This window comes from Gambusia affinis, linkage group LG17 (genome assembly GCF_019740435.1).
Source record: "Gambusia affinis linkage group LG17, SWU_Gaff_1.0, whole genome shotgun sequence".
NCBI lineage: Eukaryota > Metazoa > Chordata > Actinopteri > Cyprinodontiformes > Poeciliidae > Gambusia > Gambusia affinis.
This window is the reverse complement of record NC_057884.1, coordinates 14,608,559-14,632,034: the sequence shown is the minus strand read 5'-3', so window position 1 is coordinate 14,632,034 and position 23,476 is coordinate 14,608,559. Positions and strand designations below refer to the sequence as shown.

The 23,476-nt window shown below is 37.3% G+C and overlaps 2 protein-coding genes across 2 annotated transcripts in view; one reads left to right on the top strand and one right to left on the bottom strand.

Annotated features, from left to right (window-relative positions):
• Positions 1–301: 301 nt before the first annotated feature.
• Positions 302–4,639, bottom strand: slc2a11l (solute carrier family 2 member 11, like). The gene is made up of 11 exons (XM_044144158.1): positions 4,556–4,639; positions 4,198–4,358; positions 3,987–4,111; positions 3,773–3,902; positions 2,657–2,805; positions 2,366–2,553; positions 1,470–1,580; positions 1,124–1,225; positions 928–1,003; positions 709–836; positions 302–617 (listed from the first exon to the last, which is right to left on the bottom strand). The coding sequence occupies exons 1-11, from the start codon at positions 4,571–4,573 to the stop codon at positions 408–410; spliced, it is 1,398 nt and encodes a 465-aa protein (XP_044000093.1). The 5' UTR covers positions 4,574–4,639; the 3' UTR covers positions 302–407.
• Positions 4,640–16,406: 11,767 nt separating this feature from the next.
• The window catches only part of kcnn2 (potassium calcium-activated channel subfamily N member 2), a 34,374-nt gene continuing 27,304 nt past the window's right edge, over positions 16,407–23,476 (top strand). Inside the window, exons 1-3 of the mRNA XM_044144156.1 lie at positions 16,407–16,436; positions 16,982–17,921; positions 18,269–18,364. Of these exons, the coding sequence (XP_044000091.1) occupies positions 17,118–17,921; positions 18,269–18,364 (900 nt within the window). The 5' untranslated portion in view covers positions 16,407–16,436; positions 16,982–17,117. The remainder of the gene's footprint in view (positions 16,437–16,981; positions 17,922–18,268; positions 18,365–23,476) is intronic.

Below are 23,476 nucleotides of genomic sequence, written 5' to 3'. Positions count from 1 at the left end.
TAACATTTAAATGACTGCATTTAGAAGGGATGAAATGTTTCTCCCATGTTTGTATGAACACATTATCTATGAATTCAACAAACAGAAAAGATGTCACAATCCTATCAACTTCATGAACAAGAACAGAATTTGTATTTAATTCATAATGACAAGTATTGTTTAATACATTTAAACAATGTAATTTTTTTTTATTCTGACATTCACATATTCACGTTTTGAGTAAAAACATTGTACAAGAGCAGAACTATTACAATGAAAATTGTTGGTGAAATAATTTTTTTTCACCAATATTTCCCTCAAATATCGTTTTTTTTTTACTTATAACTTTTAGAAAAAAAAACTGATCACTGAACTAAACTCAGAATATAGCACTTATAAAGTAGCTGTAAGCTTTGCCAAACACTGCATCATAATTTGGTCTCCTGTGGTTTGATTTCACAGATTTTAGATGAGTTTTTCTTCTGTGAGGTTTTATCTTTGGCATGCATCCTGTCAAACTCAGCAGATATTTCCAGCGCTGTTCGTGCTTTGGTCTCCGGCATGTTGAACCTCACATGAAACCCACAGATGAGGCAAACAGCCATAAATATGAGGAAGCAAAAATTGCCAAGGTTCTCCTGGAAACATTTCAAATTGTAAATTCATTTACAAGCTAACACATCTGAAGTGTAGCTGGGGATACAGACATTTTGATGCTGAGGCACTCACCACCAAGATGGGGAAAAGTGACCCCAGAACAAACAGGCAGGTCCAGTTCACTGTGCATCCGACTGTGTAGCCAGCTGATTTAAACGACTGAGTTAAAATATCCCCGGGAAGAGGAATCGTCGTAGCAGCTTAGGATAAAAACGTATAGTAGAATGTGTTATGGAAAGCTTTTATTTAGAAATGAGTAAAATCTAATGGAGCATTGTGAAACAGACACACCTGGTCCACTGGAAAAGAAGGAAATGAAGACGAAAACGAGAACCATGCTGCAGTACGGCAGCCACCAGACAGTTTTCTGCACAGAACAAGAGAATATTTTATTCCTTTTCCTGGTGTCATTTGACACAGAGGAACAAATTGTGAAGAAATATGCACTAGATATATCTGTTTTTTGGGGGGGGGTTTATAAACTCACCTGAAAGTAAACAGCGACAGAGAGGAGGCCCAGAGATGCAGCCATTCCTATGTAACCTCTGAACATCAGGTCCTTTCTGCCCATGTTCTCAATTATCATAAACTGCAAATTTAATACATATTTAACAGCTTAATGGGATGTTCAGCTCTCACTGACCACATGGAGTCACTATCACCACACACAAACATATTCAGAGTAGCTTGAATTGAAACACAAGAGTTAGATGTGATAAAAGAAAGATAAACTTATGGTATTAAACCATAAGCTGTCAGGATGTTTTACCTAAAGTCACTGGACAGAAGAATGTAAATAAATAATAAGTGAAAATCAGTGAAGGAGGACTTACACAGGCTATAGAGGTGGTTAATTCACAGAGGCCTGTCCCCAAGGCAGCGTATGCTAACCTGTGTTCTTGGATCCCTGCAGCTCGAAATACATCAAAAGAGTAAAAATACACCTGAAGAGAAACATTTGAACATTTGAGATTTAATTTAGAACATCACATTTGCAGAGACGCACTGGGAGAAATTAGGTGGGACTGGAATTGCTGGATTTTAAGCTTGAGCAGCTGATCAGTGATGGTTTAACTAAATTGTTGATGTAATTGTGAAAATCCCCCATAAGCACTTAAAGTGATGCCACCTTTGGATAGTTTTGGACACAAAGGCGTTTCAATATTTCTTATATTTAGAATAAAAGAATAAACAATTTAAAAACCTGAAACTTGTAACTATTTTTGAAAGGATTTTATTTAAAAAATATTTTGTGAGATGATGTGTCATTTTTAGGAGTGGCAAAAAAAGATTAAAAAGTTAAAAGTGAGTCATAACCTATCATGTTTGAAAGTAAATGAGAATTGATACATTTCATTTTAAGTAGTTTTTATCTATAGATACCTCTGCTCTATGACATTCCTGTAGATTTTTACTGATGAATAGACAGATAACTGTTAAGTCAGTTATAATTTTATATAAATGTACAATTTTATTTAATACAAAAACCTAAAATGAGCTAAAATCCTCAGGTCAGAATTTCAAAAACTGGTGACAGGAGAACAGAAATGATCAAATCTAATCGGTGTATCTCCACTCTCTTTCCATTTGGTTGGTTAAAGTCAGTGCAGTGAGTAATTTCATGCTTTGGAAATTTATACAAACACAGATCATCAATTCTGCTCACAATAAAAAGGCTGTCTGTATGCAGAGTAAATCAAGGCTATTTGCATTTTTGAGCGTAACTCACAGCATTGATGCCACTGAACTGCAGCGCGAAGAAGACGATAACAATGGTGAGGAGCTGCCAGCGAACTGTTCGGTTCTGAATTAGCTCCAAAACCGAGCAGCTTCGGATGCTCTGCAGAGCTGCTTTCTCCTCCAGCATCTCCACAACTTCCTTTCTGTAATCTTTCTTGCCCCATAGTTTCCTAAAAGCTAAGCAAGAATGAGAAAACGGTGCATTCAGGTGCAGCTGCTTGCAAATAGTGACAAGATGAAGAAAATGATCATTTTAGGGCAGGGAAACGATATATCAAACCATTCTCAGAGGCCTGGAGGTCTCCTCTTTCCAGCAGCAGGAACCTGGGAGACTCTGGCAGGAGAGGAAGAGTACAGAGCTGGAACAATGCAGTGGAGCCATTGAAACCAAGCAGCCAGGGCCAACTCTTCTCTGTGCCAAGCAATTCCCTGTATATGGGAAAAAGTCACTTTGAGATGAAGCAACAGTCAGGTCATCAAACACACAAAGTCAAGAATCATTAACAAGTCCAGTTAAATAAGAAAGCATTCTGTCAGGAGAATGAGGGCTGAATTGGGCCAGAAGTTGACTCACTTAACTTTAGTTCAATGTACTGATGCCAATTAAACATGTTAGATGTAAACACTGATCCAGTATTTGCCTGAGAGAAATATCTGATTAATTGAAGCATCAAGTTATGTCAAGATTATGTGATAAAAATATTTTTTAAGCCACAAGAAAGAAATGGGTTTTATTTAAGGCTGCTTATTAGTTTCTTTTTCCATCCAGTTCTTGTACCTGAACATATCAGGATACGTACCATGTTGGATCAAAGTGCAGACAGAAACTCAAGAGGATCACGATTACAGAAACACGATTACAACAAACAACAAAATAACAAGACCGACAACTGAATCCATCAGACAACCAACAAGACACAAGAAAGAATTTAACTCAACAGAAAGAAAAGAGCTAAGAGGGTGAGAAAACACTAAAATGATCTAAATACAAACACAAATGACAAGCATATTGTGCAGATTCTGCCCAGGTAGTGGAGGATAGATGAGATAAAGAGTGCTGAGCGATGCAGGGAACAAATCTAAATCATTTTCTAACTATTATGTCATGTTTTCTATGAAAAAAAAACATAATCACAATGACAATTATTTATAAGGGAAAACGTCATTTCACAAGAAAAAGTACATTTGGTAAAACATTTAAAAAGTCTTTAGTACTAATATTGTAGTATAAAGTTGGCAGAAAGACTTAAAAAAATATAACAAAACCAGATAGCTCCTGGAAATACAGAACTTTTTTCACAATATTGTATTTCAATGAGGCCCGGTGTCATTAAAATAGACTAAGACATGACCATATATCCATACTGGATTGTTCATTTGACCCAGTTCAGCTCACCTGATCCCCAGCAGCTGACCACAGAACTTCCCGATGGATAAAGCAGTCGCAATGGTGACGCCCACCATCGCTCTCAGATTCTTAGGAGAAGATTCATTGAGATACATCGCTTGAGCTGAGAGACCGACTCCTGAACACGAACCAGTTGCAACACTCAAACTGTTTGTGAAATAGAATAAATTGGAATATAAAGTGGAAGGGTTTGGGGGATTACCTGCATTGATGCCGTAGAGAAATCTCCCCACCATTATCATCTCAAAGGAATTGGCTGTTCGGCTTGAGATCATCAATATGGCTCCTAATATAGCCCAAAAATTATTTAATAGAAGACAGCGCTTTCTGGGGAGGAGACAAACACAGCGTGTCTAGCTACAATCAGCAGCATTGAATCAAAATGCTGACTGAAGCTGTAATTGTGTCCCAACCTGCCAAATCTTGAACTGATAGAACTTGCGATCAGTGATCCCAGCAACCCCCCGATGCAGAAAATAGACACTGTGAAGGACCAGATGAGAGACACCTCCCAGTCCATTAAGATTCGGTCGTATCTTTCAACACAGCTTTTATTCACCAGCTCTTTTATGAACTGCAATAGGAAAACACACAAGTATTCATAAATTGCACACATCAAAAATAATCTGGTGTCCCAAATCCAACATATCTGGTTAAAAAGTCCTAATGACCAAATTATTTGATTCAAACATGTAAAAGCTGCAGAACCCCGGTGGTCAAGGAGTTTGACTCCTTTCAAATCCCAGCTTTTTTGGAAATCACTCTACTTACTTGAGAGGGGGAAGTCATTACAGAAACATTGAATCCATACTGAAATGTCCCCCCGATGCTGCAGATGAAAATGGCCGCAATGAGGACAGGATAGTTCAGCTGCAGATACACACACCAAACAAAAATTTGAATGTTAGGTTAAGATCATTAAATTAGTTATTTTACCAGATAAGACACAATAATTATTGGTACTAAAAGAAGAAACTACTGTGAAATAACTGAAGACAGTTGTAACAAAAAAGGGAGAAGCAAAAATAAAAATAGTAAAGTAAGGCAATTCAATTGTTCAACAGCGCATTTCAAAGAAATTTAGAAAAAGACAAAACGCTTTTACAAATGACTTACGATTTCAGTCAGGTGTTGCGGCATGGTTGGAGTCTGTCGCTATGTGGCTTCTCAATTCACTTGCATTCACTAAGCCCATTTTTAAACTGAGTTCTGAAATGATTTACTTTGTTTTGAGGCCAAAGCAGAATTGTGAAGTAGAGTGACGAAGCAGAAATGCTTTGCTGTTCTACTTGGTTGGAAATGTATTAACCCCATTGACAAATTCTTTCTTCTTTTGCATTTGTCACACTTAAATGTTTCAGATCATCAAGTAAGTTTTGATATCTGCCTGAATAACTTATGTAAATGCAAAAAAATGTACCACATTCAAGCTACTTCAAGAGCGCCTTGAGTATTCATCCAGGAGGTCACAAAACATTTCAACAATTGCAGCCCTCACTTGGCTCAGTTAAGATCGCTGTTCATGATTTAACATCAAGAAAGGGCATCATGGGAAAGATCCACTGCTCACTGCAAAACAAATAAATAAATAATACAAAGGCCTGCTTCACATTTCCTCACAACAAAATAGTTGATGGAGCCAATTACATGGAGCAAAACCAATTTATTCTGCTCCATGAATTCTGCTGTAGCCAGATATCCTGAAGGTCATCAGTTCATGAGATTTAGCTCAAGCACACTTGGGTTATGCAGCAGGAAAATTGTCTGTAGCGAACCATGGAGTCCACTGCGTAACAGCCCTTTAAGTTCAGACTTAAAGGAGCAGTAATTTGTAAAATTGACTTTTTGAAGTGTACGTCATGTTATAAGATTATTCCTTCATAAAAATACCTGGAGTGTTCCCTTGATTCTTTCATGCATAATCTCCTTTGTCAAACATTCAGCAGTGCAAAACGCTTGGCGGGACCGAGCGCCGCCTTAGAGGATGAAGCTCTTCCGCGAAGCTGCAGTTTCCAAGTTTCCAACCTTCCGCCTCACGTAGTGGCCCACCCCAACCCAGCTCCTTCAGACTAGCCAGCAGCAATTAGCAAACACCTGGTGGAACTGCACATCTGATAAGCTCGTTATACCAGCTACTTCTCAGTGCAACACTGGGAAAACTTTGTTTAAGGGTTAACAGAGGAGCGATGTTGAGATGACTTCCTGAAAGAGGAGTTTCAGAAAGAGCAAAAGTTTTAAAGAGACAGACACCCAATTTCAAGGTGTTAAATTACAAAGTCAGTTTTTTTAAGTTATATTTGATATATGCAGCATTGTTGTAACAACTAAAGGCAACATTTACTTGATTGTGCTATAAGATGGCACTATGTGCCTGGAAAGAATATAATGCAGCCTCTTTAAATCTAATTCAGATACTGAAACATAACCTTAAACTAACTGTTTATTCACAAAAAAAACTTCAGTGTGGCTTAACTAAACCCATCCTAGAAAGAACAATGCAAAAGCCTCAGAATTGTGGCCACCAAGGGTGGTAAGAAGATTAATCAATTTTTCCACAAATATGACCAGGTATACGGTTATTTATTATCTGGGAGTAAATCTAAGGGAGACTGCAACATTTTCTGACTTTCTTTCGGAATTAGTAAAATATATTCATTAACTAAAGCATCTATTTTGAAATATTTAAGATCTTTTAAAGCTGATGAAACATTTTAAATGTCTGCTGTATGGTAATTTCTAAAACAAAAACGGAGAAATTTCATTTATATCACACCTGCTTAATCTGCAAACAGTCTCAACTATATTTCAGGGTCTGATTAAGCATCATCCAATTAACAAACTTAATTAAAAATGTCATGCTGTGAAATATTTTGTGATGAGCTGTTTATTGACTGAGCACAGAGAGATCCTGAGGTGTTGCTTTGAGGATACCATGTCCGGGCCCGAAATAGGCAAAGAAAAAAAAAAAAGACTTCATACTTTACTGTTAAGAGATCCAGCATGTTAAGCAGCTCTGCTGGGAGTGGTAAATTGGAGCTGCTCATTTTTTACCCTGTGGCGGGAACAGAAAGTGTATTTTTGAGAGCTTGAAGATTAAGAATAGCAACCCGGAGCTCTTTGCAGATTTATCCAAACTGCTGCTTTCCACATTTTAACACCCAAATCTGATTCTGATGACAGTCACACAGGGAGAAAAAGAAAACCCTGAATATTCAGCCACATGTCACACTTCTGAAGCTTCAGGTGATAAGAAGATCCATTTCAAAAACATGTGGCGCTACTTGTGAGGCTATATGTAAAAAAATGAATTTTGGGATAATTTCTAATTTTTGAAGTGGAGCGCTAAGGATTTCTGGGCAGCAGACAATGTCTGGCCTGTCTTAGCCACCAAAGGTCCCACCAAACAATCCGGTGATGTTTGATGATGAACAGATGCTTTACTCATTCAAAGTGTTCATATTCAGGCAGAAAAAAGCCACACATAAGATTATTTTGGTCTTATTTGGTCTCCTGCTGTGCCATTGTTTCTCTATCCAAGTTTCTCTAGGACTGATTGCAACATCTGGTGAGGTAGAGGCAGCTGCCAAATAATCATATGTTGTGAGTTTTTTCTTGTTTGTTTCGTTGCAGTTCAGTTACATTAGCAAACGCAGAAATTTGTTGCATTCAGGAACACAGTTAATTTAGTTCACACCCTACTTTGAGGTATTAAGAAAGATTAATTTGATCCAAATGAACTCGCACCAGTGAAACCCCAAAAACCAACCAGTTTCCATCAATCCACTCCTTCTGCTCAAGGTGTTTGACTATACTCAGAGAAGAAAATGTGGGTGAGCAAACTGAATATTTTAGTCAGAGGAGAAATTAAAGGACTGAAATCAGCAGATTAATTAACGAGATGCATTTCATTTTGTTTCAAGGGAATGGGGGAAACAGATACTGATTATAAATGTGAAACGGAAACATGATGTTGCACATAGATTCACTTTGAACATTTTGGAAAACAGTGAACAAACTAAGCAAAAGAAAAGACATGACTAAGGAAATTGTGTGAAATATCAAATTAATCAGCAAAAAAAAAACATATTTTCAATAATTGTTTTGTCTTTTCTGTTGAATTCTAAGCTAAGGCTCTAGTTTAGTCATAGATTGGGTTTCATGCTGAAGATTTAGGATAAAATGTAATTGGTATCTACAAGGAAAGCTGAAAATAAAAAGTTTAAATTGGATGAAAAAAGGGACTTAAAACCAAGTTTATTTCTGCACCTGGCACAGGGAGGAGAAGGGGAATCAACCTAAAAATCCCTAAATTTTATTGATTGATAACTGCAGCAAATAGTGACTTCTTGAGGTCGCTGACTCTCCATAACGATCATTAAACATTTCTGTGCTCACCTGGACGATTGGGAGGAATGCCTGAAAAGAAAATCTATCCATAATCACAAACATAAATGCCACTGGGACTTTAACTTGAACAGTGTTGTTACTTATCTTGCAATGCATGCTGTAAGTTACTTGGGTTTTATGTGAGGAAATAAAGTGGTTTTTGTGGAGTCTCATTTTGGTCTCCTGCTGCACCATTGAAACAATAGAGAGTCATGTATGGCGGAGGACTTGTGATGCTGTGGGCCTCTTTCTTAAAGGCTTTCTGAGAGGGCACACCACTGTGAACTTTTCAAATTATCTTCTACCCTCACTAAATATGCTCTGACCTTTAGGGATGTCAAAGGAGAGTCCCACTGAAAAAAGCTGCTGGTCGTGTTAAAACAGGTAGTAAATTGTTTTTAATAGTTGTTTTTTTTTTAAAACTTTAAGTTTGCTTGGATATAAAAATACAGAATTAATATTCATTTCAAATGCAAAAAAAAATAAAAATAAAAGTAAAAACATAAATGTGTTTAAAACAGAAACAAACAATATATTTAATAATAGGACAAACAGTTCTATTTCTTTAATCAGCAATAGTTAGGGCACAAGAGAGATTTTTTTTCTTTTTCTGCTTTGCAATATAAAAACAAAATATGGGTTTAAAGTTGTAAAAAGTAAAAATAGAATTTAGCCATTATATTTAAAATAGCAGGATTATCTAAGTACATACTTTGACTTACTCATTCTTAAGCTTGCAAAAAAGAGGAATGCCAATATTATAAATGGTTTAGATAAATAATAAAGCAGTCTTTGGGGGCTGTCTATACTTGTAAAATTTTAGAGCCAAAGAACCAGATGATTTATGCATTAACAACCAGACCTTTTTCTTTGTCCTTGACTGTTGCACTGAACTCAATTCTCTGCATATTATTTCTGGCTCCAGAAGCCTGGAGACAAATCTCCAAATCAATAGTGCAAATCACTGAGTGATGTCACATTTCATCTCTTTATCTTTAAAAGACAGCTTGTCTTGTCAATCCCTCAGCTTAATTAAACTAGAAGGTAAATCACAAGATCACAAACTGTCTGAAACGCTACAAATGCTACTCTAAGAGCCTTTTTTTGTTCATCACTACACAAGACACAGAAAGGCTGCAGAATATTTTTTCTGCTTGCAAATAATTTGATGGTAAACATGTAAATGTGCAACCAACTGATTAATCCAGAATAAAACTCCTGCTTATATTTTCTTAATTACCATTTGATGTTTCACTTTGTGTTCATATCCAAAGAATGCATAAAAAACATTTGCATGATGTAACACCCCGCTACATTTCACTGTGACTGGTTGTTAAAGTCTTAGACAAGCACACCAAATATACCATGCATATTTTACTTTTTCTATCCGTGGCACCGAGTTTAGTCAGAAACCGATAAGCAGCTGATTTTTTCCGCATAGGATTCTGTGCACAAACACCCGAGAATGGATTGTTTCATGTGGGCTGACGTTGGGGTCTTTAGAGAAAGGCTTGGCAGCAGAAGCAGACACTCAAGGAGTCAAGCCAAATTTGTAAGGTCCTCCCAAGCAGACAGAGAGTCACACAATGCTTGATCACGATGAATAATGAATAACTCATGGGTTCACTTTACAAGGACCTGTACATGTCCACACAAACATGCTTCTCCTTGGTCTAAAGTGAAGGGGACCTGTGGGGCGTATAACTTCTTCTTCTTATTATTATTATTATTATTGGTATTTCCTCAAATTAAATTCAAGCACAAACAATGTCTCATGACTACAACAACCCCTCAGCTCTCAGACTGCAAGATGTATGGATTTGAACATGTTATTTTGTCTCAAGGCTTCCAGTAAAACAGAACCACATGAACTTTATAAACCCACCAACACAAAAAAGTGTTTCAAAAAACAGGGGGGGAAAAAAAACGATGTCCTGAAAATGCCAGTCACTGTAGATCAGTTCTTATTCCAAGTGACAGCAGACTGACTGGCACAGCAAGAAAACAAAACAAACTTATGTAAAGAATTTTCCAGTAATTGATGCTGCCTCTGTTCAGATATTTCTAAAATCTTCTTGTGAGGTATTCAATACATCTTCTTTTGTTTTGTGCTGTCAAAATTCAAAACACAATCAGAAAGCCCGCTTCTCGTTTTGCATTCGCAAGGAGCATCATTCAGCCGAAAAACACTTTTGTTTATGAAATAAAAAGCCAACAGGTCAATTAGGCTGCAAGTGCACGCAAGCTAGTATCTCATTCTCAAACAGAAAATACATAAAAAATAAAAACTTTCAACCAGATCAGCTCAGCGTCAATTTATCATCCCACTTTCTGGGAAAAACTGGAAAACAGACGGTCAAATCTTGCTTGGCGTGCCATCATGTCCTTGAGTGTGGCACTTAGTGTTTAGATTGCCTCTAAATCTTTTGCTCAACATATACAGCTCTTCTGCTCAATGTGGCATGCCTGAAAGCTCTGTTGACTCAGATATCAGGGACTCTAGAGGAGGAACAGCAGCAAAAACAGGTGCAGACTGTTGCAGAAGGGTGAGCTTTTCACACAGGTCAGGTATCCTGTCTCCATATGAACTGCAGCTGAATAAGTCATGTTCGAGTAACTCTAAGAACAAAGGGGTCAAAGACATGCACAGAAAACAGTCCAAATTATGTAATTAATTGAAAGTTTTCATGCTTAAACTTTTTTATATATATATATATATATATATATATATATATATAAATATATATATATATAAATATATATATATATATATATATATATATATATATATATATATATATATATATATAAACAGTTTTTTTCCTTCTCAACAGAGTTCCTAATTATTGAATTCTTAATCTGTTCATGTGATTCAAATCTTAGCATGTGCTAAAAGGGCAGCAAACTATTGCTTAGTGTATAATTGTAAATTTTTAGGTTGAATGTACAACACAAATTTTTGCTTTACATATTTTTATGCAACTTTATAAAAAGAATATGAGCAAAAGCTTTTTGTTTGTAAAACTTTCAAACCGTCAAACAACATTCTGACAGATAAACGTCATTCACAAATTTCAAACGCGACCTAATGTGAAAGAAAGCAAAATTGATTTTTTAAATTTTCTACATAAACCTTAGGAGGAATAAATAATTTATACACAAACAACAAAGTTTTTTGTTTTGCACAATCCAAAATATTTAATATTGTTACATTTTATCGTTGTTTTCTTTCCAGAATTTGCTTAAAGAAATCTCTGAATTAGACGTTTTGCAGCACTTAATCTGAGTCATGCTGGCGGTGTCATACTCAGTGCACAGATACATGAACCGAATTTTGACCTCAAGGCTTAGCTGCCATTTGCAGAATAAATAACATTTACTCCAGTACTCCACACAAGCATTGAGTATTACTTCCAGTTGCTGAGTGTTCTTAGGTTTGCAGTTCACTGTATTTTGTTGGTGAGACTATTCTGTGATTTATTCAGCATCAAGAGTTGAACATTTAAAACGTTGAAGGGAAACCAACTCTTGTGGATTAAAGTTTCAGAAATCTGCCTTAGTGTCTCAGCTGCTCTGATGCGTTATAAGTCATAACACATAACTGTTAGCTTCCTAATCTGTGGCGCATTCTTCTGCGACATATTTGATGGCACCTTCAAATAACATTGATGTACATGAATATTGTAGGTTTAAATCAGCTTCTTAAGCTGTCAAAAGTCTTCTTAAAATATCTTTTCTACATCCGCCCCATGATTCAGTTAGTAATTTAAAGATGTGTGAGGATTTATTTGATCCATCAATAATAATTATACTGAATCAATAACTACAATAAACAAAATAACAAACTGGGAAAAGTAATAAAAACCAAACATAACTCTGCATAAATTTTGCAGTTACCTTTTCCTCAAAGTGCACGTTAGACAAATGATGCAAGTGAGCTGTTCTCCTTAGCACAACGGAGCGAATGAAAGCCCAAGCACTGCAACTTTCCTCCTAATTTCTCCTGATTCCTCCTCTTGTCTGTCTGTTACACAAGGACCAATAAAAAAATGTGATAATAAGTATCTAAAATTTCACAGCTGAATAAATATTTCATTTAGTGGAATATGACCATTTAGACTTTGTGCCATTAATCCCACCTGAGGCCGACTCGGATGATGAAGACGAAGCTCTGAAGTGGTTTAAAGCCTCTGTGGATTAAAATAAAACTGGCATTAGGGGTCAGGGATCTTTTAGCAATCATCTTCCAGGTGTGGGAATGCTTCAAATGTGCTGCAGTAGATGGATTAAAACACCCGGATATCTATTGAGGTCAAGAGTCTTGATGTTCTTGTTCCAAATGGACTTGCACCATCACCCAAAGGAAATCACTCCTGAATTACTCTTTCTGTTGACTAAGCAGTCTGCTCCTTTTTGCTGCTTCATCAACACCTTTAGCCTGTGTGTCAGTATGATCAAAACAGAGTTTGTGGTTTGAATCGTACAAGATAATGGCTGCATTATCTAAAGAAGCAAAAATGCTGCCTACTTTTTAATGTATTTGCATTCGCAGAAATAGATCATGTGGTTAGAGAGAGCTGCACCAGTCAAACCTAACACATAATTTTTCTGGATATGCCAACCATTTCTGAGGAATAAAAGATAATCAACTCTAGATTTTTGATTCTAGTTAAGTGATGAAGTGGAAAAGGCCATGAAAAGGTGATTAGTCGATCATTTTTCCAATTTCGGGTCACTTATGTTGTGTAAAGAAAATATCAAAACTGACTTTACACAGACATTTAACTGCTTTTACCACAGCTCTTCAAACTTACCTGCAAATGGCATCACCCCCTCAAATCTTCAAAAAACATTTACGTTTTTATGACCTCAAATCCATTGCGCCATATTTAGCTTTCAATATTTGTTAATGGATTAAATCTTCAATGACAAAAATAAACTCTGTCTTCTGTATTCAATGAGTACTGTTAAAATTCATCTCTCTCATCTCATTAGGAAAAAAAAAAACAATAATCAATTTTTCCAATTTTCCAAAGTCAATTCCTGATTGGTTGATTCAGCCCTTGAGACAGATCATGAGTTAGCCGATATCGGACTCTGTCAGGAGACACAGAAGAGAACTTGAACCAGCAAGAATTATTGCCTGACAAACTCAATAAGAGGACGGATCTCAGTGTCAGTCTCTATTATGATAAATGCTTTTGTTTGCATCATGCAACCTTCCTGCACTCATCTAATTTTTGTCTGATGTTCCCGTGAGATTTTTGATTCGATTTTCCTCCACACCTGGAATATGTCCAGCATCCCTCAGTGACTTTCTTTAAGCAGATCGCCTGGTTCCAAATTTAATATCAGGAGCAAACAAACACTCAGAAGAACCAGGAGAGACCAGCACAGCTTGCCATTTCAGAAAACTCGACTCTCAAGCCTCAAGCTTCTTCCTTTAAGCTCCCGAGAGACAAGTGAGCGTTAAATTAGAATTTTTAATAAATTTAGATTACATTTTGAATCTTCATTTTCTTATGTACGGAAAGAAACATTTTCCCCTGTAGCGGTATTATTTGTGTATTTTCCTTTTACTTCTGATAAGTCAGTATTGGAGAATTTGATAAATGATAAAAACAACTCTTACCAACCATCCCTCTAGTTGTTTTAACACAGAATACTTGATTCAAATGGAATTATTTAAAACTGATGACAAACTAAACACCAGTGATCCATTACATGAATAAGTACCATGTTCATATTTTCAGTTTTGGTGCGTTTCTCAATAAAGAAATGTAGTTCTCAAAACTGGTTAACACCTTTTCAATATTTTACTTTTGTATATCAGCGCATACAAGCAAAGTATTTATTGTCAGTCATGCATGTCAAGGTTATCAAAACACCCTGAACTTCTTGTTCGAATCATCGCATCCAAAAGTGTCACGCTGATTAACAAAAAACATTTAAATACATTTTTGTCTGATTTTAGTAGATGTACTGAAATGAATTCTTTGCCACCTTGCGTTGCACTCAGGTTAAATTTTGTGGGGAAATGTTTGAGCTGTTAAGAAGAGAAACAGTCTTTTTAAACTACTGTTAAAGCCTCTACTGAAAGGAATGTAAAGACTCCCACAGTCAGTGGTGGGATTTTAATTGTTAGAAAGTACAAATGTTACATTGATTAAACATCTAAACCCTTAGAATATTTTTTTTTTTGTACAGCGTTTTGTGTAATGATTTATTCGTTTTTCTGTCAGTTCCACCACTAGAGGGAGAAATAACGAACCTCACAGAACTGATAGAAGAAAAACTGCACTAAAAGATAGATAGATAGATAGATAGATAGATAGATAGATAGATAGATAGATAGATAGATAGATAGATAGATAGATAGATAGATAGATAGATAGATAGATAGATAGATAGATAGATAGATAGATAGATAGATAGATAGATAGATAGATAGATAGATAGATAGATAGATAGATAGATAGATAGATAGATAGATAGATAGATAATGAAGTCTGTTGTCTGTTTCATTCACTTTCTTTCACTCCACATTGAAAAAAGAGGCGAGCTTCAGCTTAAGGAAGGTGGGGTGGGGGGTGTCACGTGGTGTTCGTCTCCAGCCAATCAGTATTAAGTGCGCATTGCGATCCTGTGCAGAGAGGTTGTTTTATTGAGGGGCTGCTTGCGATCAATGAGCGAGTGGAGCTGTCCGCCGTGCTGAAAGTTACTTCTTTGATTGGCTGTTTTTTTGGCACCGCTGACAGCTCCCACTTTCCTCTTTCCGAATGTAACAAATGACGGCATGCTTGTATTTTCACGCTCTTTTTTTTTCTGCAGGTGTATAGTCATTATTTTTGTTTCCACAGATGACTGTTGGTGAATGATTGGACCACATCTGAAACAATAAAAGCCCTGTTAAAGGGAAAAAAAAAAAACTGAAGCCCGTTGAAATGCAGAAAACATTTCTCCAGTATAGAGGCTCTGATACCTAATTTGTTGCTGCTGTAAATTCAAGAGGCGTGGATGATTTGAGTTCGGGCTCCTGTTTTTTATGCCTCACCAGCTCCTCAATCGCGGGTAGTTTGGCTGTAATTCCTTGGGGGGATATAACTCTACTGCTCCATAATAACACAGCCACCAGTGGTCCCATCAGTCTCTGACTGCACACACAAACCCTGGTCATATGGGCTCCATATGGGCCGACCCTGTCACAGCGCCTAGTGAGCAGAATGAAATCATAGCTTTAAGGTACAAGAGATATGTGCAATGAAACGATTTCTAGTATTTCATATTTTTCACGTTTATCCCACCATCTTCAGTGTGTTTTATTGAGACTGTGTGCAACACTTTGGTGTGCATAATTGTGAAGTATTAGCAAAAAGGAGCCACTGTCGTCTGCAAATGCAAATATTTTATTTCATCTGTGTATCTTTTTGTCTGTCTCTCTTTGCAAAATAGCTCAAATTCAGCTGGATTGGATGGAGAATCTATGTCAACATGAACTCCTCTCCACATATGATCAACTGGATTTAAATCTGGATTTCATCTGGGCCATTCTAGCCCACTTTGAAGCAAAACACTCCTCGTCTTCAAGGACTGCTCCGTATTTGGTTCTGAGCAGGATTCCCACAGCATGATGCTGACACCACCAAGTATGCACCCTTCATGAAGCGTTACTCTTTAAAACCACATTTTACTTCATCATTTGAGTTCTGTCTCTACCGCCTCTACATGCAGAAACATTCATTATTTTGTTTGTTTATTTTTGTTTTTTGCTTGTCTTTTTTTTTTTTTTTTTTTACAGAATAGCTAGGCAGCACGATCCAACATCTTTTTTGCTTAAGCCAGGACAGCACACACAAAAGCAATATCGGATTGGAATAACAAACTTGTTAACCTGTTTAATGACATCAGAATAAACTGGGGCTAACTGCTGCATCACAGTGCACATATTTTCTGTTTTTGTAAAAGATGTTCAAAACATTTATCTTTTTTTCTGCATCAACTTCATGACTTAAATCTTATTTAAATACAGATATGTGCGTAAGTGCTTCAGAAGACATGAAAATGTTAAATGAATATGAATAATTTTGTTTCCATATTCAGTGTGTTTGCTGTATTTAAAGCAGAATTGCCCAAGTTCAGTCCTATCGAGAGCTCCTACCCTCAACTCTCAGATGCATCCTCTCTCCAGCTGAATCAAATTAATGGCTTGTCACCTGACTTCTGCAGAGTTGAACGACTACTGTTGAATTTCAGCCTTTTAGTTCAGGTGTGTTGGCGAATGGATGCATCTAAGCGTTGCAGGAGAATAGCTCTCCAGGACTGGGGAAGCCCTGATTTAAAGCAAATTAATCATAAATGTACAGAGAACTTAAAGGAAAGCTTAGCTTATGTGTGGCTATATGTGGGTGGAAGAAAACTTTATACGGAGAATAATGACGACTACTACTACTACTACTACTACTACTACTACTACTACTACTACTAATAATAATAATAATAATAATAATAATAATAATAATAATAATAATAATAATAATAATAATAATAATAATAATAATAATAATAATAAATAGGTTTTTATTTATTAAAATAAATGCAGTAGTATATTTAAAAATAATTTGGATAAAACTGAATAAGCTGAAGATTTTGGCGCAAATGTCTTGTAAAATCGATCTGCACTGATAGTTTTGTACTGAAATCGATAATATTAGGCAGAACTTCACGTTCCAACCTTCTTCGTGACGTCAAAACAGTTGTTTTGGTCCCCCACCCCCCTCCCTCTCTCCCTGACCCCCCTCTGCCCAATCCCAGGTCCATTTCTCACTTTCTACCGGAGCCGAAATGGATCTGCTCATGCAGCGGCTCCGTTCTCCTGTGAGGAGGACCATAACGCCCTTTATCGGGTGCTCTGTGGCGCCTGACCGCTGCTGTGATCGGCAGCACTGACATGGAAACCCCCTTCCAGCTGCACAACGACTTCTTCCCAGAGCAGCAGCAGCAGCTCCAACACTGTAAGTACCAGCACTATTACTGCGGACCGGAGCAGCAGCAGCGCGTCGGCAGGCAGCACGACCAATGCTGCACCTGCAATAGCTGCACCACCTGTGATGCGAGAAAAAGCCTCGTCTTTCGCGGGACGTCGCAGACCACTGTGGGAACTTTGAGGACACCTTCCGAGACGTCTTCGAGGCAGGGCTGCCAGCACAGCACCGCCTGCGACTTCACACCTTCGAGTCATGGTAGTTCAACTAGACATCATCATCCTCACCACCAACATCAGCAGCAGCAGCAGCAGCAGCAGTATCGGCAGCGGGGCAGCCAGGGGAGCAGCCACAAAGACAGCAACTCCTACAATGAAATAGCCATGAGCAGCTGCAGATACAACGGCGGCGTCATGCGGCCGCTGAGCAACTTCAGCTCGTCCCGCAGAAACATACACGAGTTCGATTCCGAGTCCCAGCCTCTGCAGCCAATCTCCGCCGCAGATGCGTCGGACACTCTAGTATCCAAGCCGGAGAACAATTCCGCCACGCTGATGCCTTACGCATCGGGGGACGGAGGGGCAGGCTGCGGCCACAGCAGCGGCAAATCGGGGAAAAAGAAGAACCAGAACATTGGGGAGAAGCTGGGGCACCGGCGGGCCTTGTTTGAGAAAAGGAAGCGTCTCAGTGACTATGCTTTAATCTTTGGGATGTTTGGGATCGTTGTCATGGTTATAGAGACTGAACTCTCATGGGGAGCCTATGGCAAGGTGCGTATTTACTCAAACTTCATGTCTCGCTTGGGCGAGTTAGTCACTGCTCTGCTCTGTCACTGTGGATGCAACTCGTATATTTTAAACAACTTCTTCCAAAAGTGTGGAAGAAAAGTCTGCGTAGTGCAGCGTCCCAACACATACAGACCGATTGGCCCTTTCCTGCCCTTTTCTGCCCAACCATGAAAGAGAACCCTAATGATTGTGATTAAAAAAAAAACTGCAAAGTCCTGGTTAGTTGCAATGGTGTAAGAAGCACTTACTATATATCTATTTTTTGAATTGTGCATATATTGTCATCATGTTTAGTCTTGTTTGGCTTTAGTGTTTTCACTCTTTTTCAGGAATCCCTGTATTCATTAGCTCTAAAATGCCTGATAAGCCTTTCTACAATCATTCTCCTGGGGCTGATTATCATTTACCATGCAAGAGAGATACAGGTAATGTCCTAAGTCTTTTTCTTCATTCTCTTGTATACCTTTTTATTTTCATTTATTTATTTATTTATTTGTTGTTGTTTTAGCAAAGAGATCAACTTCTGGATACTGATACTGAGATGAGGTTGATGATCTCTGTTGTGCTGCACTTTTAGGTGTAATTCCAGTTGTGGGTTTTGATATGGGTGGGTGGCAGAGTAATTTCTTTCACCCAAAACATGTTTTTTTACTGCTTGTTTTCATATCAGTGGGGAGATGGGAAGAAGGATTGTGACATTCTCACCATCAATGCTAATACAAAACAGATCTATGTTTTGTATTAGCATTGTGGAAATTAGAAATTCCACATTCTGACAACACAGTTACCGTCCTCAGAGTGTCATATACAGCAAATCCTGTCCACACTTTGGTCCAGATTTTGGCTGCAATATTTCTTTCTCTCAGCTTGCCAGCACATTTTTAAATCTCAGAAGAAAACGTAAAAACACAAGAACATCTCTTACCGTTCACATGTTAATTCAAGTAGCGGCGCTCGAAGAGGAAACACATAATTTTCTCATCTTTCTCTGCTTGAATGCGGTGATATTGTTTGGTCTATAGCTTTCAGTGGGTTCACCTTTAGCCTCCAGCCTCTTTGATTAGATGAAAGTGTTTTTATACAGAACCAAAGATTTCTAAAAATCAATGGTGTCCTACAAAATGTTAGAGCTAAATTTTGAACTTTTTCAGAGATTGATTTGTAAACAAAACGACACGAAATAGAAAAGATTTAAGAAAATGACATTTTATGTTATTTGGCAAAGACAAATAACACCCATTGGTGTTTGTGTTATGTCTTTTGCATTTTTGTACTTTTTTTTGCTTTTATTGCTACTAAAGTATAGGATGAAACACCAATAATTTGTTGAGTTATTTTAAGTGGTTGGTCTTTGCAACTTCATTTATTCAGTTATAAATTTTTTCTTAGAATATTATGATTGAATTTTGAGAGCTTGTTGCTAAACCCTTACCAGGAGGTGAGTCTCCACTGTATTTGTTCTCTATGTAAGAAAATATGACCGGTGGTTCACAAATTTTGCTGAAGTTACCTGGTTTATAGCTTCAAGTTGCTTGAAAAAGTAAGGTGCATGTATTTTTAGACTTTTTAAGACGTGTAATTTTTAATTCAAAATGTCAAATGCTTAGGCTGCTTAGCTTAAACTGGAATTCCCTTGAAATTTTTTTTAACATTGTTAAAATCTTGCTTCACCTTTTCTGGTGTGCAGGATGTAAGGTTACATCCATAATATTAATGTTGAGTGATAATTACTAAAGAAAGCAAATTAGACCACTAATTCACAAGGTGTAGCAATAATTAATGTCCTTCCCTTAATAACTCATAATTACAGGTGCTAAAACTGCTACTGCGATATAATCCCTAAATCTTATAGTCACATTTGCTGCAACATGAACATGATCTAAACATGACTGGAGTTGAAGCTCTCAGCAAACTTTTGTTTTCTGAGGCTGCAGAAAGTGCAGATGTTGCACATTTGAAGTGGACGTGTTGGGGAGTCTCTGGTTTGCCAACTGTATCTTAAGACCAGAAGTGTAACACTGGTCCACTGATCCAAGAAGTCTTTGACATGTGAGAAACGAGGTGTCAACCAAACGACTGATAGAGACTTGTTGTACCAAAAGATGTCCAATATTGTCTGATGACTGTAGGAGTTTTGACAAAAACTTCTTATTGCATGAAATTCTGCTTTCCTATCTCAGGTTTTTGTTTTATTTATAATGCTTACAATCTGAAAATTTTGGAAGATTTTAATCAACCTAACTACAAATATATTTTCTCAAACATCTAGCAGCAAATAACTTGTTCAGCAGCAGAATAAATACTAACAAAATTGTTCCTATGAAGCAGAAATCAGTACTACTAAAGTTTTAATTTGCTCTGATTAATTGTTTCATTAAAACATTGTTTTAAAATATAATTAGTTGTGTTTTTTTATTTCAAATTTTAATCACGATTATCAGACTGTAGTAAAGCAAATTATTTCCCCAAAAATCAAGTGTTAGTTCTAGAGATTCGATGTTTTTGCGTTAATATTTCCAACTTTTTTGACATTTTGAAACAGATCAAGTTTCAAGACGTTCATGAAAATTAGATGATTGAATTTTTAATTGTGCACACATTAAACCTGCCTAACACTGGTGATAGTTTTTCTTTTTACATATAAATGGTTAACGGCTTCTACTTGAATTGATAAAAAAAAATTATTTTTTTTTATCAAATCCAAGATCTCATAAGTACTTTACACCAAGATCTGTTGTTCATACAGTAGCTACAGTGGAGCCACTGAGGCAGACTGACAGGAGCCAGACTGCCACCACCAACATGCAAATCGGGTGAAGTGTCTTCCCCAAAAACGAATATGGACGGATTAGGGATTTGAACCAGCAACCCACTGGTTACAAATCTCCTGATCCTCCTGAACCACTGCCCGAGTGTAAAATGGAAAGAAAAAAAAAATCCTCACATGATGAGTCAGTACTGAGATGCTCCAACATAAGTCTTTTCTAACAGTGTTGTGCTCTGTCTTCCTGTCGTCAATGAGTTCATGCCTATAATTAATTGTGCTATTTTCTGCAGAGTGAATGCATGCTGCCTGAAAGGTTTCATATATCTGAAGCATACTTTTTTTTTTTTTTTATTAAATTAAATCAAAAAGAAAAACTTCACTTGAAAGGGAATGCGACGTAAGCAGTTCCACAAACAGTGTCATATTTAATCAGTTAATGCTTCGTCTTATGCATAAACAAAACTGTATATTGTGAAATGCCACAAAAGGTATACGCTGATCCTGCTGGTTTCTGTCCGGTTTACGCTTCCCTGCAATATTTATAGATGCCTCACACTTTTCTCTCTTTTGCTTGGATGGGAAAGGCTAGCTTTCTTCCTTTCTTTTGATCTAAAGTCACATTATCAGTTGAATGCATCACTCTCGTTGGTAAATTTAGTACTCGCAAATCCCACAGGAGGCTCAATCATCGCGTTGTGGCACTGCTTTCAGCTGTGAATCTTTCTTCATAAAGTATGACAGCAAAGCACCAACATCACTTCCACATTTTGTCTCACTACCTAGGCGTTTCATTTTCCCTGCAGGCAGGTCCAAGTAGATGCTAGAAATTACAAGGAAAATTTGTCTTGTGTAGAACTTTACAATTTATTTCTACATCTTTTAGCCTCTGCATATTTAACTTAGATGTGGTGTGTTACTACATCCAGAAATATATTAAGATTTGAGAAAATATTGTGACAGTTTTGCTTTTGAACCTCAGATTTAAGAGGAATATTATTGCTTTTGGTCCTCCAGTCAACATGTGGTTTTGTTGGATCCTGAGAAGTCCTTTGAGGGATTTATTGGAAAGGTGCTAGTAGGGCATATCTTGTAAAACCAAAGCAAAATCTGTGACCATATTTTCAACACAATATCAAGCTTGTTCCCAGTGCAGGCTGGACAACAGGGCTCCCTCTTGTCTCTGATCCTTTCTGTAGTTTTCATAGTCAGGCTCTCAAGGCATAGTTTAGTCTGACATGGAAACATCTGTACATTTCTTGTTTTCAGAAGATGTGGTTCTGCTGGCATCTTCTGGCCATGATTATTGTGGAGTGCTGCAAAAGCTTTTACACAAGTCAAGTAAAGAAATGGTTCTCAACTTCAAAAAAGGATTACTACCATTCAGGTTATCCGGTCAGTCGTTTTCAAGCAGAACGTATCTTTGTGACTTGTCACAATCATTTCTGAAAGAACAGAATATAATCGGTTGAAATTAGCGTCCTGTTTTGGTAGGGTGTTGATCTCCATCAGTTTGTGTTTAAGCTGCTGCTTCTTTTCTGCATCAAAAGGAGCCAGCCAATGTGGTTCAGGCATCTGATCAGGCAGCCTGCTAATGACTCTTTTTGGAGGATTTCCATTCAAATCCCATTTAAAGGTGACAATGGGAAAGACCCAGAACTCGCAAAAGGGACTTTAATTACTTTATGGCTTCAGAATCTCAGGAGGTTCCTAGAATAAAATGAAAAGTGTTGCTGGAAAGAGGGACGTCTGGGTTTCCCTCCTGGATACGTTACCTCTGCAACTGATTCTCAGAACAGCAGAAAACAATGAATGGATCAATGAAACCTACAGCAATTATGTTATTATTCCACCTACAGTTGAAACTTGATATTTTCTTGCACTATATAAAGAAAACTAGCGCTTTTACTGTCTGGCTTTTCTATTTAAGGTCAGTTAGGATTACCAACATTATTTTCAATTGCTAAATGCTGAAATAATAAAAGTCAGGTCAAGTTTATTTGTGCAGCACATTTCAGCAACAAGGCAGCTCAAATCGCTTTACACCATAAAAGCATTGGATAGTCACCAACTACGAAACAGCAATACATGTTAAATTTAATCAAAAATCATTATCAAATATAATGATCAATGTTCCAGTTACCATGAATCAAAGGCAACTCTAAATAGGCGGAGTTTTAGCTTATACATATTAAAATTATTATGCATTCAAACATTTTGATGAACAATGTTTGATGATAAATCAAGCAAGGAAAAGTCTGGTTAATGCTTGGGTGCAATTTCCTACCAAAAGCAAAAATCTGAAGCTACTAAGAGTCACATTACTAAAGAAGAAAGTCCTGTACAAACATGGACTGAAAGGCCACTCATAGAGGAAGGCCTTATATGTGCAATCCAGATTAAACTGGATATTTTTAAAGACATGTTCTGTGATTTGATGAAACTAATTTGCAGTCTGTTTCAATAACGAGAATCAAATCTGGACGAAAAAGAGGAATGCTTGTAAGCCTCAGAACACCCTTCCACCTGTGGAGAACAGCGTTGTGGCTTTGTGTTGTCTGGTTGATTTGCTGCATGAGGGATTGGTAGATGTCATCATGAGGAAAGATCATTAAGTGTAATTACTGAAGCATCAACTCCTTGGGCACAAGTGGGTCCTCCAAATGGACGATGACTCTATGCACATCACCAGATTAGTCGCAAAGCGCCTTAAATACAGCAAGGCCAATGTTTAGGAGTGGCGGTCACAAAACCCTGATCTCTATTTCACAGA